This window comes from Olea europaea, unplaced genomic scaffold (genome assembly GCF_002742605.1).
Source record: "Olea europaea var. sylvestris unplaced genomic scaffold, O_europaea_v1 scaffold1603, whole genome shotgun sequence".
Lineage (NCBI taxonomy): Eukaryota > Viridiplantae > Streptophyta > Magnoliopsida > Lamiales > Oleaceae > Olea > Olea europaea.
The window spans coordinates 24,794-41,145 of record NW_019233660.1 but is presented as its reverse complement, the minus strand read 5'-3'; the positions used below and the strand labels follow the sequence as shown (position 1 = coordinate 41,145).

The window sequence follows — 16,352 nt, the reverse complement described above, 5'->3', positions numbered from 1 at the left end:
AAAGAAACATTTAAACCATATAGGTTACAATATAAATTATGAGTATTTAATTATGTATTATAAGATAATTAAAATAGAAAACTAAAAATTAAACTCAATTTTTTAAGTTTTGAAAATTTTAAACTTAAGTTACAACATTTATATAATATTTAAAATACAAAACTTCTCTTTGAAACATTTTACTTACTAACTTTTATCACTAATTGATTAAAATAAATTTTAAAATAGATAGCAATTATGTTGTAGCATAATTTATTCAACAAGTTTCCATTTCCACATATAACATAATCAATTATTTACCATAGCATTATTGAAATTTCTAACACAAACCAATTTCACGACAATCCTCATTGGATATAGAAGTATCAATTTTTTTTCCACATTTATTTATTTTGTAACAAAATTGTCCCACAAGATATTGCACACAAAGCTGTTATACTAATTGTTTATTAAAAAACAGAGAATAGATTGAAAGATCTTACTCCCTTTGTAGCTCATAAAATTTCCATAATGAAAAATGACCATAGAATCACAGGAATGGAGAAGTGTTGTCTTGCAGTTGGCTCAAATCTGCTTTTGATCGCTCCATAGGTTTCATACAATGACCAGCACGTGTCACATGTATTTCTTATCTATGTAAACAACAACTAGATACTATTGGTGTGCCTAAAACGCTTTTCAGGTTGCTTAATTATCAAAATCTACATCCAAATTGCATATACTGTAGTCAAAGAAGCATCACTCTTGTGGTAATAATACATTATTACTTGTGCCATTTATTCAAACTAAAGCAGAACATAACTCAAATTAGTGCTTGTAATCAGGTGTGAGAAGAATCCAACAACATGTAAAATCGGAATAGTTACCAGATTGCAAGGCACAGAATAACTATAGAATTAATCTCCACATATACGAAAAGTAACTAAATTCCTTCTCAAATAATTGAAAGAAGAATCAACTCGTAATATCAAACTAAAAGGAAAGATTCGATTGAGAAAGGAATTTATAATTGGACTCAAGCAATTTTGCAACGGGAAGATTACAAGGAAATTTCATTAAACAGCAAAGTGAAATGATCAATCCTATAATATGATTTCATTATCTGTTATCTAACAAAGAAGAATGTTTCTATTTTCTGTCATTAAAACAAGTTGAAATAAAATATAAAACATAGATTATTGTACACTAATTAGCCTGCTTGGCCAAGCCACCCAAATCATATAATCAGGTGGACACGTTCACATTTTTATTTTTTTTAATTATTTGAAGATCTTTATGTTTTTACCATTAGTTCATCTTTTTGAAACATTTTAGACCTATTAAGTGCATACATAATCATTCTCAAAATGTTTGCAATATAAATTCATTTATATAATATACAAATCTTATATGGTGCAGTTTTTAAAACCCATAAAGTAATATAAATGTTGTTATAGGAGTTACACATTTTTAAATCTATAGTAATAATATAATTACACAAGAGTTTCATAGCTTACAAACACAGTTGAAGGTCAGACATAATCATCACAAATCCATGCACAAATCACATACCAAGAGTTGTATACGTACAAATCACAAATACGACTTTAGATTGTTGGGAAAAATAGGTAATTTGTGTGAAGATAAATTATCAATTAACATAATCAATCAAATAACATAAATTTAATTCAACAATATATATGTTTTAAAAACCAACCCGATCATCAACCCAAAAAGGAAAAGGGTTGAGGTTTAAAGGGTCAAACCGGGGTCGAACCGGTACCAAACCGGATGACAAATTAAATAAATAAATACACAAATAAACTATAAAATGTCATAACTATAATAGATTCTTAAATTTTAGTTTTCTCATTCAAAATAAATATAATCAATATTTGTTAATTAGATTTATTATAATAATTTATTTTATAACCTTGAAAACTAACGATTAATATGTCCAAAATAATTTGCTTTGTTCAAATTTAAAATTATAATCTTGTTGGGATTTATGATTTGTTAATGAAGATGATGAAGTGAACTAGGAAATACTTAGAATTGACACTTAGCAAGTATCACACATTAGAAATTACCACAACATTGGAAAAATAATCTCCTTTAAAAATGAGCTAGTATTTCACATTGTAAAAATACTAAAACATTGAAAGAATGATCTCCTTTAAAAAGAAGGCAAGGGAGAATCACTTTTCTAAAAAAGTTACTTGGGCCTTCAATTGCAATGGGTGGCCCATTAAGATAGTTAAAAGTTTTTGTGAAAAAATAAAAAATCAAACTACCCGAAAAAAAAAACGGTCTCCGATATGACGGTTTATTAGCCAATTTTTTATTTTCCGATTAGTTTATGAATACTGGACCGGATTAAAGGCCGGTTCACGATTTTTCCGATTGAACCGATAGGTCTGGTCCGATTTTTATAACATTGATATATATATATATACATATATAAGAAAAGAGTTAGAATGCAAACCTTAGGAGTCGTGTTGAAAACGTTTTCCTGAAGTTGTTTTGCCTCCCCTTCGTGTGGGGACTTTCAACACTATATGATTTTAAGATAAAATCTACGTAGCTCACGGTTGGTTTTCTTTCTATGGGTACGACCATAGGAAGATAAGTGAACGAACCTTCATTGAATTGTCAAAACTATAACATAGAAGGGTAGAGTGTATTTTATCAAGTTATCTTTTTCATCTCAATGAAAAGCATTCCCTTTTATAGGGATAAATAAATTTAACCCCCACATTTATGAGAATTAAGTCATTTAACATATATGTTACACTATAATATTATTATTTTAATTTTGTATTAAATTGATATTAAAATAGAAACAACAAATTTAAAAGTATTAATTTGAAAATTTAAAATTTAAAATATTTATTTTTCAACATAAAATACTATAGACTTATATTAATACCAGAATTATAGAAACCTGACTTGTACCATTACAAAGAAAATATCTGATGGATCATTCCACAAGACTCAACCTTTCAGTCATTTTCATCTCATAAGCATTTAATTCAATTTAATGCATCGGATATTACATTAATGTCATTTGTATTGCACGAACACTTCAATTAGGAGGACGTGTTCGTAACCGACACTCCTCGAAAACTCTATCATTGTCATTTTTCTTTATATATATATTAGATTTCAACAAGAAAAATTAATAAAAAGCATAAAACTAAATTTTATACTATATAAATGAAGAATTTTATAAAAATCAACGTGACGTATTGTGTCGGTACTTTTTTGAAAAATTGTCTGTCCGTATTCTGATACTCATATCTGTATTGGTGCATCATAATATCAAGTGTTCTGGCCTGCATCAGTTGAATTTTCAGAAATCATACAAAAGAAAGCATGGATGCACCAGTGCTAGAGCACTATGCAGAACTGTCCATGTACAGCAGCAGAGTCTTATAAGGTGATCAAGTAAGAGCATGCATGTTTGTTTTAGAAGATGGGAAAATGCAAGGAATCCAATCTGAAAGATCATTCTTAAAAATTAAGTACTGCTAATCGAACTTCTTCAAGACATGTAGACCTAGACCTATTTCATCTAGTTGGATCATCATCTGATCCTGATTTTCAACTGTCAACACTTTCACTTGTTTTCCCATGATAGTATGACGCAGAAAAAATGCTAAAGTAACTGGATGATAAATATTCTCCTAACTTTTGCTTGGTGATTTGACTTTCAATTGAGGAACGGGAGGGAGGATGGACCACATAGTAAAGGTTGCACAATTGAATCACTACATTAATCAGAACTTTAAAAATTCAATGCTCTAATAAGCTCTCTTTTCGGCCCTAGAATTCAGGAAGCCTTCTTTCCGTCGGCAGTGCTGCACTTAGGATGAAATACTTGTCAATGTTGCTAAGGATAAAATACCAAACGGAGGCATGATCCACTAAAAAATGGGTTCCATGAAGGGAAAAGGAGAGATTCGGATCGGTGAGAGGGCAAAAATAGGCGGGACGCCTATTTGCACCGAGCGAGAGCATCTAGAGAAAAGGAAAGAATCAAAATTGATAGATAGATTTCCCGAAAGAAATGGTTTTTGCACCACGAATTTTTATTTATTTTGAACCTAATATTGAGTTAACAAAATATTTCAGTTAGCCCTACATTATAGTTTGGCATCTATCTTTTAGCAGAAAATTCTATGCCAACGGATGATTGATGATGTAACACACGGATATCAGGATTTTATATTAAAAGACGGCCACCAAATTGAATCAATGATCTAATTATAACGATTTGCGAAGTTTTTTGACGAGTCTGAAACAAATGTTTATTTGGTACTTTAAGTGTAAAGTGAAGTGCACGAGACTAGCAGTGAAATCCAGAGCATAAACTGCCTAGCTTAAAAAATACAAGGTATTTTTATTTCAAAATAGGTTTAGATAACTTTAGAGCATATGTTTGGAAGTGTTTATAAATATTTTAAATTATAAATAAATAAAAATGAATTATAAATAAATAAACAGCAAATATATATGATTGGATAACAAATACAAGCGCCGAAACAATTGAGACACATGCTCTGCGCAACGGATATATTGTCTGATAACACAAGATTTGGACCGAGTCTACAAAGTCTTAACATCGAATTGCGTTAAGGTCTGATAGTATGGACAAATTGTTCAATGTAACATTTCATTTTCAGTGCCTACAGAATTTGCACCATTACTTGCAGGATCTTTCACACTTCAAAACTTAACTCTAAACCCGTGAATAAGTTGTCAAATGAACCCGATAGACTCAGATCCAATGATGCACACTTCACAAGAAAGTCATTATTCATAGATGATTACTCTCTTAAATTAGAAACAACCGTAGGCTAAAAGCCCAGCAATGATTTAACTTACAGCAACAATTTTCACTTCAAACACAAAAAATGAGTTTCACTTTTTAAACCGACGTGCCTTCGCTAAAACCGCACTTTTTTACACGGTTTATAAAAAGTATCACCACAGTTTCAAGAGCATGTTCAGTTGTTTGCTTAAAGGTTACATAAAAGGAATTCCTTGATTCTTCCAGAAAAAGTATTTTAAGTCGGGCCAAACATGCTCGTCATTCAGTAACAAGCTTCTAGAATTAGAATACCTACTGAGAAACAAATATCATGTTAAGGCAAAACGCACACACAAACACTAGAAAAGACAATTTCCATACTAGTCGAAACAGTTGCATCCACCAAGCCAAGAAGACAAACTGAACGACCAATATCCTTAATATGGGCATATTAGTTCGTTTTTCGACTTATTTACTGCCCAGTATAGAATGCAACACAGACCAACATCACACACACTGAACCTCTTATCCCATCGCATATTTCTGAGTCCAAGATCGAGCAGTAGTCTCGTACTTGGCTCTGTCATTCTTGTACATGTGAGCAATCTCAGGTACAAGGGGATCCTCAGGATTTGGATCAGTTAACAGGGAACAAATCGAGAGCAACACCTGAAAAAAATAGTTGCTAGCAAAATGATCATCCTATTGTTATTAATTCGCACATCAAACAGATTCAATATCCAACTACGAGTGTGACTACCATTATCAACAAGAGATGCAAACAAGTTCATAAATATGACGAGAAATGCTTTAACAAACATAATCGTACACGAGGTAAGGAAGACAATGGTGCAAACGAAATGTTAAAGAAAGAAAGAACTAACAAACTTGAGTGTGACCTTTGATAAAGTGAGGGCAGGACTCCATTGCTCTTTGAGGATGTCAAGGCAAATACTGCCGTTGCTGTTGATATTTGGATGGAAAACTTTGGTTTTGAAAGAGACCTGCTCGGTTCATAGTTAAAAGAGGAAATAAGCATCCAATATGTGCATCTAAAAAGCATAAAACGTTATCATTAAATAACGACACGAAAGAACAGCTATTGTTGGTGATGTAACAGTGCCTCCAGTAAGTGATAAAAACAGAAGAATCCAAAGAACTACATTTGACAAAAGGTTGCATAAACGGAATATTTTAAAATATTGTAATATTTGATTTATCATTAGAGAAAGTGCTGTAAAAAGGGCTTATTTTACCCATCTCTGAATGTAAATTTGTTATTGAAAGCGTTGTCATGATTATTCCACACATCTAAGGCAGAATAAGCCCACAACCAATTCGTGAGTGGAACAGGATACTCCAAGAATTACTATAACTTGCAGTGAGCCATTTCAGTACATGATAGAATCTTGTACTAGGCAGTACTTGATGGACAAGAAAGGTTTACACTTGATGTAACGCAGTTTTGAAGTTTCTTTATGGAGTATGTCCATTTCTTGTGTACATAGAGTAAGATATGGCTAATGTTGCTGAATCTATATCCTACTTAGACTAACACGTCCACTATTTGCCATATCAATTATAACCAAAAGGCCAAACTCGTAACAGGTGAACAAAAAGGACACAAATACCTTGGGCGGTTTGAAAGGGTAATCTGGTGGGAAATGTATAGTTATAAGAAACACTCCACCAGAAAATGGGCTGTCCGTAGGTCCCATGATGGTAGCTTGCCAATGGAACATGTCCTCACCAACAGGACCTGCAAAAAGTTTTGATATTAGTTCCAAGTTTAAAAAAAAAAGCTTCCTGACTTTTAACAGGTTAGAGATTGGAATTCCAGATATCATCACATTCATGATTCAACACAATGGTGAAAACCTAATTATGTGACTAGAAGTAATAATTAGCTCACTCAATGCCCCGAAAAATGAATAGATGAAAAAATGACAGAACGCATCATAGAAAAGAATGAACGACGATGATGAGCTCTGATAACAGCTACAAGCTGAACACATGACAACATTTTATGAACATAACTAACAAATCAGCAGGACATGGAAATGTCAGACACATTGGATATAATAATAAAATTAAATTAAATGTCAGAAACACATTGGATATAATAATAAAATTAAATTATCTTTTGTTTCCTATCTTTAGTGCTTTGTTCTCTTCAAACATAACATTCAGATATCTATTTAAAAGTTGGCAACCATACAAGGAGTTATAGGGCCAACATTCTATTAAGGCCTAATATAACCATTGAGGACGGAATCGACAGACCATCTGAATTTATAACTGATTGGTCCATAGTTCTTATCCTTCAAATTCCCAGACGTGTTTTACACATGTCAGTTTTGGTGGGAAACAAACAAGTGTGAATAACACCAACACTCCATCAACCATAAAAGCCTTTAGATCAACTACTAGCGAAACAAGGGAACAATTTACCCTCTCCCTGACTTACATCAACAAACTCTTGAAATGGAATGAGCAAGGGAAGCGAATGGTAGGATATTTGAGACAGCTTCAAGGTAAGCCCCTGAATGGGTACCTTGAATGGGTTAATCCGAATGACGGCATATGCATGGTTCTTAGATACAACTGTCCTCCAAGCATACTACCTAAATCAACAAATATAGGCGACAGCAACTTGAATATAGTGTGTGAATGCTACTATAAATTCAACAAAATCAAAATGGCAGACCTGCAACGCCAACTTGCTATTCCAAATATATTGTGGAATTGTAGTGTCATCACTAGCTGACAAAACCATAACTCAGTATGCAATGGGACATGTGGTGAACAGAAACAAAGAGAATATTTGGATATGGGAAGTCCTTAAAACCAAAAGGTATGGTCCCATCCTCTTCCATTTACCATATGTGTGTGTGCGTGTGTGTATTGTACATGCGTTCAGCAGCGTAGGTAACCTGAGCAAAACAAACCCAATTCCCTCCAAATTTAAAGAGTGACAATGAGTTACACCATTGATATGAGTCCAACTTTCTAACCTCTGTAGCACGGACATTTCAACTAGAGTAGCGTGTCCATATCGAACACATGTCGAATACCGACACTCCTCATCTTTTTCTTTATCGGAATTATTATCTATTTTTAACTCAAAGTTACACATATTTAAAAGATTTCGACAAAAAAATTAATAATAAATATACTAAATTTATATTATATAAATGAAGAATTTTAAAGAATTTAATCAATGTGTCGTGTCAATACTTTTTTGAAAAATCACGTGTTGGACACATGTCCGTGTTGATGCTTCATAGTTTCTAGCTTTCAGCAGGAATAACAGCCTTCTCAGTAAATTAGCATACCAACTTCAAATTTTCCAAAGCAGTCAAAGAAAACATTGCAAAGTAAGACAGAAGGTAAAAACATAGGATGAAGAGATAACAAACCAGCACTACAGGATACAGGAGGGTCTTTCTGCAAGTCCTTAAGCTCTTTCTGGATCCTCTTTGAAGCCATCAGCAATCTTCTAAATTTCAATCACCTGCGCAGAAATATCCAATGCAGAATATTTTAGGACAAACAACTGGGAGTATGATCTTCATCTGTAACTAGTATAGACAGCAATAAATTTTGGCGAGTCAGTGTAACAACATAACATGAATATATTCGTCAGCATAGTTAACACAATATCAAAAAATCAATTACAACTTTCTGCCCTCATCGTCCAGACAAAATATAAACAAAAAATTTGAATTATTATAATGTACACAAATCTCCAGATCAACATGTTTGGTGATGTGGTAGGATTAAGGCCTTGGAATTGGAATCAGAAATGTTTTCTAAGCAAATTTGCAGATTCTTTAATAGATTCCAATCATGAAGATTTTGTTGCATGTACCAAACACAGTGAATAACTCATTCAGACGTACAAACAAACATCAATCACAATATCCACAGATCACTTAGCTTCAGCAAAACACAGTGACAAAGAAGCTAAAAACTTATTTTTTGTATTTTCCCCAAAACCAAAAAAAGAACTCAAACATAATTAGCCAAATTTCACTCCAGAACACAATAAATCCACAAACCCCGTAGGCAAACACTGCTGCGTTCACTACACCAATTCCAACCTATTTCTAACAGGTGTTTTCCAAGATTTGACCAAATTCCATGTAATTTGTCCCCCAGGATCAACAGGAAACAGCGGGCACAAAGTCGAGGATAAGTGGATAACCCTAGAAGGCTAATTTAAGATTAAGGATATAGTTAATAGGCATTTTTTTCCATACCAAACACAAAGAAGATGAAATTAATCTTAGAAAGAAGAAAAAAGCGATCACCGCACATCGCACGACAATGATCTCCTCACTTTCATACATTCATAATCTATAAGATCTATATATACACCAAACCGGTTCATAAAAATAAATTAAAAAAATAAAGGAAAATCATAAAAACAAGGGGAAAAAAGAACTCAAAACACAATAAACATAAAAATGACAAATATTAGTAAAAAAGGGGAAAAAATATAGAAATTAACAAATCAAAGCATGTATATCATCAAACCTTATAAAACCTAAAAAAAAAAAAAGTACATACAAAAAAATGGATAAAAAAAAATTCACGAAATCAACCATCGGATCAATTCAAAACCTTATCTATATAAACGCACATACGGTACAAAAACAAGGAAACACCAAGAAGATGATTTTACGGAGATTGGGGGGGGGGGGGGGGAATCGATAAGAGCTTCAATTTATTGTTACGAACCTTCGATCAGCGAGATATTTACTGAAAACCGGTGTATGAATTATTATGGGAAAAAGAAATACTCGCTTCCAGACTACGCTGCTGCAGCCACCTTTATAAACAAACACGAATTCCGCGTGTCATTTCGTCGATATGCATTGGCGGTGGGAAAAGCCAATTACTCCCTCCCGTACACGCGTACACCAAAATTGGATGAGTTGATTAAAAATATTTTGGTTGAGTTGATTAAAAATGGTCTGATTTTTTAATCATACATTTTTTATTAAAATAATATTATACATAAATTAAAAAAAAAAAAAATTTTAAACCACACATTTTAATATTCATCATTATTCTGTAATACATTTTTTGCAAATAATGAGTGACAAACACACCTTAAATTACATTAATTAATCAATTAATTTCGTACATAATCACCTTCGAGATAATTAATTGAATAATGAAAACATTTTTAAAAAATGGGAAAACATTTTTAATGGTACTTCCATTGAGTTGAAGAAAATATCGATATAATAGATTAAAAGTATGTAAAATTTGACCGAATAATGAGGAAAAATGATGTTTTTAAGGGTGTTAAGTGAAGCGAGTCGACGATAAACTGAGCAATAATTTTTTCGAGCAAGTTGCTCATCTACTCGTGAGTCGATTCATTACGAGTGAAAAAGCAATTTTAGTAAAAAGAAAAATGAAAAAATAAAAATCGCCAAGGAGCTATTTCATTAGATGGCGTGGCAAGTCAAGCCTTACAGTAGGCGAGCCTAGAGGTTTGATTTGTCTTGTCCTATCTAACACCCCTAAATTCCGTGCAATGTTTATCCGTGTTTCTTTAAATTTATATAATTCAATACACTGCATATACTAGATAGAGTTAGAGTAATCAAATAATTTTCATTATCGAAATTTTTCTAAGAGTAATTTGTTGGGAATCTACTTAACATGCGCAGTGGATATTAAAATAATTTTCGGTTTTCACCATATTCATCTTTGTGTTTAGATAGAAATTGTGATAAAAGTCATACATTTTTTCTAGATCTGCAAACCCCTTTACTTTTTTTTTGTTCCAATGATCTTGATTTGCCACCCACAGCTATCCAATTGTCCAGCCTCCAACGGTGATCCACACAGAAAACAAAATTATAGTATTAGGGTTTTTCTTGTGTTAGCAAGAATAATGAAAAATCTTTACAATTTTGCAAACCCTAATCATATTTATATAAGCCCGAACGGACTTTACATGACTCGGTCCAACATTTAATTAACATATTTAATTAAATCCGGTTTGTGAATTAATTAATCCAATTAATCAATTCAGGCCTATAAATAAGTAACATAATTAATTAATTTATCCAACACTCGTTAAATTAATTAATTAACAAATCACAATCTTCCAGTTCTCCTTTTGTGTGCGACCCATCAGGTTCTCGATCACGATGTCTAACGACGTGAAATATTATTTTGATCTAATCAAAATTGATAAATTAAAACACCATTTTAATTTATCACAAATTCACACTCGTCGTCTCAAATTGACATCTAGCAATGTGTCAGGGCAATGCATGTGACGAAAAATTTCACGTGGTGTGACAAAATCAAACTCGTTCGTTTACCATGAAACTATAATCCATTCGTCAGTATGATCCGATCAATTACGAGATATGGAAGTGTGTCAATCTTGATTATCGATCATATCTTTCACTCCACTATTAAGTCAGTATAAATCGAAAACTCATTTTCGACTTACGAGTACACATTGGTAAAGGATTTCATTATCGACTTAATTGAATGAAATGCAAATCATAATCTCTTACTATCTAAGAGTGACGAATCCTCTATTGATCATTCACAACCTTCATACGATTCTTGACATACCCGAACGATGTCGTATTAGCGGCCTTTGGCAGAGCAACATCTAACACCGTCAAAGCATGATTGTCATCATGTAAGATATTATGACGACCTCAGGTCAAAGGACCAATCCCACCACCGAATGTTGGAGATTAACCGTTGACACTCAAATAGTTATCCATATGGAATCTCTAGGCGGGTCTCCAATGTTTTGTTCTATAACAAAACATTCACGTGTTCATTTAAGTGTCACCACACTTTAACTTGTGAGATAAGTTACTTACTTCACAAGTAAGAAATGTCACACGCGATGGTCTATCCGTAATAACGATATCCGTATCTCATTATTACTTACGACCACGGACGATTTAAGATTCAATCATATGTAATTTGTATCTCACAATCATAACTCCTTGTGATTAACAAATTATGAAGATTTGAATCTACGGATTCTATTATTTAATTTAACTGTCTTATTAAATAATAGATCTGTCATTAAACTGCATCAGTTATATATTACGAATATTTATGTCCAAGATTAATTGGACCTAGGGCATAACACTTACAAACTCCCACTTGCACTAGATCCAATCCCTTATGTATCCAATATCATAAGAGTCTACATGACGATCATGTCTATACTGTGACAACTCTTTGTCAATGGATCTGCAATTAATTGTGGGAATTCGTTCTTCTCTTCACGTCATTTCTATGTATTATCTCTCCGATGAGATTATATCGCCTCAGTACATGTTTGGATTATTGATAAGACCTCAGTTCCTTCGATTGCGTGATGACTTTATTGTTATCACAATACAATGGCATGTGATCAACAATATTAGGAACTATTCCAAATTCATTAATGAATATCTTGATCCACATTGCAACTATTTGCTACTTCTGAAGCAATCATGTATTAGGTTTCTACTTATTGAACCAACGATTGTTTCACGTTTGGAACTTTTCCAATATACCGCTTAAGAGTAAACTAATTGCTTCATATAAAATCTTCTCTCAAGATTTTATATATGTAGATTGAGATGAGTTAAGTAATTTTCTAGATCTATCTCTATAGATCAAGTTGCTACTCCTATATCGTTCATAAATAAATCCTTCAACAACCATTATTTCAACGATTGAAACATAGGGATGTCGCTTTCTATAATATTAGGAATGCGACAATACTCCCACTATCTTCTTGTAAACACATAATTCGTTTTCATATTTGATAAAATCAACATTTTGATTTTCTTATTAAATCGAAGATTTCGGCTTTAAGAGGCTTGCTTTAACCCATAGCCACGATATGCAACTATTGCAGTGAAAATCCAAATGGACCTCAGCATGGCTAAAAGCGAAAGATTTCATGAAAGTCAACACATTGTCTTTGTTTGTTACCGTTTACTACTAGCCTTACTTTGTATGTATGGATATTTCTATCCATGTTAACCTTTTATTGTAAGATATTTACAACCTATGGGTTTTATCCCATCAGAAGGGTTGACCTAGGTCTAAACCATGTTCACATACGTCGAATTCATCTCAAGTTTCATGACCTCTCGCTATTTCTTTTAAGTCAACACTTGACTATATTTTTGTGCAATTAGTAGGTTCATCATCCTAGATCAGTAATACCTGATTAGTAATCATGGATTCTCATCTTCTTCAAGGTCGAATGATCTTACTAGATTTAAATAGAGTTGTCATGTCCTCAGGAGTCTCTACTTCCTGATCAAAAGTATGTCCCATATCAGATATAGGATCAAACTCTGATTCATCTACTTGGCTAACTATATTTGTGGACTCTTGAACTCTTTCATGTTCTATTTTACTTCCACTGTCCTCCCACGGAGTAAACATTTTCTCTAAAAAGACGATATGTCGTGAAATGAAGACTTTCTTCACGATAATAGAATTTATATTCAAATATGTGCTTTGAATATCCCACAAATATATATTTATCGGATTCAGTCTCAAACTTGTCCAATTTAAAGCGCTTCAAATAAGTGTTATGGCCCAAAAATTTCATATGAGATAAATTGGGACTATTGCCTTTCCATAATTCGTACGGAGTTCTGTTAACCAACTTAGATTTGACATGTTTTAGTGTGTTGCACACTACAATCAGTGCATGACCCCAAAACGATTTTTGAAGATTTACATGGCTTGTTATTAATCGCACTATATCTAATAGTTAATGATTCCTCATTTTAGATACACCACTATGCTGCAGTGTATATGAAGGAGTCCATTACAAGAGAATCTCATTCTCTCTTAGATAATCTAGATTTTATCTTTAAGATACTCTCACTTCGATCGGATCTTAATGTGAGGATATCTTTTCCTATTTGTTTCTCTACTTCTAGCTTGAATCTTTTGAATTTTTCAAGGACTTCATGCTTGAATTTCATCAAGTATACATGATAATTGATGACATAAGATCTACCATTAATTAACATGGGTCTATATACATCACTATGTATTATGCCAATATTTATGACTTATTCCTTTTCAAGTAAAATGAGATATAGTCATTGTGCCAAACAGACATGTGTTGCATTTGTCAAATGATTCAAAATCAATTGACCCTACGTATACATATCTATGTATTTTGAAATTGCATTTCATCTACATGACCAATTCTGCAACACCAGATTTAGGTATTATTTAGATTATCACTATTATGCCTTCTAACTTCTATACTCATTATAGAACGCTTAGTACTTAGAATATAAATGTTATTTGTAACTTACCATACTATAAAGATCTTAATTAAGATAAGTAGGAACAATAATTGTCCTTAACATTAAAATAGTTCATGTCTGAACATGAAATTCATTTTAATGTTTCAGTTACGGTGGGTACAAAGCAACATTTCTCTAATTCCAGTACTAGGCCTAAAGACAACAGCAAGAGTTTTGTCATTTGTGGGTATTTTTGTCAATTTCTAATTTTCTAACACGGATATATTATTATTATTATTATTATCATCATCATCATCCAATAATCCTAATATATATCTAATAATTTCAAGATTAACATAATCTATCAAAAGCATTTTTACTCTTCAGAATTTAGATGAACTCCAATTGACTCCCAGCACAGTCTTGAGCCACCGTCACCACACACTTTTTTTCAGATTTTTCACCCCTCTTCAAAGTTGAATTGAAGTCCATTGTACCAAATCGGAGATAAAGAGATTCTAAACCTTCGGTAATAATATTTGTTACGAATAAAGTTTCATATCAATAATTTATTGGAGCAAATTAAGGTAAGAATCTGAAATTAAATGCATTTCGTAACATCATACAAACGTAAACTTGTGTAATTGTTATATTTAGATATTATAAATTATTGTTTTATTATTGTTGGTGGTTATTCTCTTTATTTAATTAGTATCCTTTTTTTTCAGATATGATGATCACGAGGTCTCGTTGGATATCATTATGTTTTTTGGACCTTATATCTAGTTTAGTAGACTTTTATTGTAACGTTATTGTATCGTCATTAACCTAAAAAGGTGAAAAAAATGGGAAAAAAAACTATGTTTTAGTTTATTCTGATTTCACTTTGATTTAGTTGGTATTTAAATTTATAGTAGATATATTTAGTCCATGTTTGAGCCATATTTTTCATTTCATCATAATGAGAAAATTGACTGTTGGAGAGGAGGCTGGGTCCCACACATGAAACAGCAGGTCAACAAAGGCAGCTGGACTTGTGGGATAACGGTCCAAATTTTCATTTTTTTATCCCAAAAATTTGGTTCAAACAGGGGGTTAATTTGTTTTAAATTTATTAATAGTAAGATATAAATATATATTGAATTCAATGAATTAATAACATAAAAGTAGATGGGCAAAAAAAATATGACGAAATCGACGGTTTAAAACCAGACCAAACCGTTAGGTTTAGGTTTGAGTTTTTTTCAAACTGTTCAAAATGGTTTGGTTTAGGTTTGGATTTTTCTCAAACGGTTTTAAACGGTTTGGTTTGAAAATATGTCAAAAATCGATAAAATCGGACCGCTTACACCCCTAATAGTAGGTACAAAACAATATTTTTCTAATTCCAATACTAAGTCAAAAGGCAACGACAAAAAGTATGTTCCTAAAGGCAATGTAGCAACATTTGCTTATCTTCAACGAGTAGGTTAACTTCTCCCTCTTACAGTGGTCTACCTTCATTTAGTTTCTCCATATTTGTATAAATATGAGATCCACATCTGGTATTTAATACCTGATAAGCTAATGAAATAGACATAAACCTTGCAATATTTCTTCCAATGACCTTTCATTTTATAACGAAGATAAGGGTCATTAGATTTGATATTGTCTTTTACTCAGACTGTCTTGACCATATTGAATGTTTTCTCAAAGCCCCTTTAGATTTCCTCTTAACACTCTTAGAGGAATCAATGGTTTGCCCACTACCAACTTTAATAAAGGGCTTAACAGTCCGAATCATGTTAAGTAACTTAATGAGCATATATTTGAGTTTATTCATATCATAATTCATAAATAATATGAATAACTCTATGACAGAGATTGCAGAGCTAAGTCAATACTTAGTTCATAGTTAATGATTGAACTCAATTGAAACACTTCTCAATGTCAATTATTTTCAATACACGAGCATTGACTGAAGATCCCTCTGTCATTTCGCATCGGTATAGTTGTTTGAAAATCTCATATTCTCCCACACATGATTATTGTCATACAACTCTTTGAAAAAGAAAAAAAATCATGTGTTAGCATTTATACTCTCAAGTTGCTTTTGTAACTCATGTGACATAGTTGCAAACATCACATATGTGCAGTACTATTTTCATCACTGTGTTTATTACAGTAACCACCTCTTTCTTAATCGAGTCATCAGTAGATATCTCTAGAAAGGACTACTCAAGGACATAACCAATTTTCTCATGCCTAAGAACAATTCTCAGATTGCAGTGCCAATCAAGAAAATTCAG

The 16,352-nt window shown here is 32.4% G+C and overlaps 1 protein-coding gene across 4 annotated transcripts; it reads right to left on the bottom strand.

The window, feature by feature from the left end:
* Positions 1-4,952: 4,952 nt before the first annotated feature.
* LOC111377082 (ubiquitin-conjugating enzyme E2-17 kDa-like) lies at positions 4,953-9,715 on the bottom strand. 4 transcript variants are annotated; one of them, XM_023000126.1, is made up of 5 exons: positions 9,536-9,715; positions 8,212-8,306; positions 6,424-6,551; positions 5,677-5,796; positions 4,953-5,461 (listed from the first exon to the last, which is right to left on the bottom strand). In XM_023000126.1, the coding sequence occupies exons 2-5, from the start codon at positions 8,279-8,281 to the stop codon at positions 5,318-5,320; spliced, it is 462 nt and encodes a 153-aa protein (XP_022855894.1). In that variant the 5' UTR covers positions 8,282-8,306; positions 9,536-9,715; the 3' UTR covers positions 4,953-5,317. The 4 variants fall into 4 exon arrangements, with proteins under 4 accessions (XP_022855894.1, XP_022855895.1, XP_022855896.1 ...); XM_023000127.1 differs by lacking the exon at positions 9,536-9,715 and adding an exon at positions 9,419-9,484; XM_023000128.1 differs by having other exon boundaries at positions 5,008-5,461; positions 5,692-5,796; positions 9,536-9,708.
* Between the last annotated feature and the right edge of the window lie 6,637 nt (positions 9,716-16,352).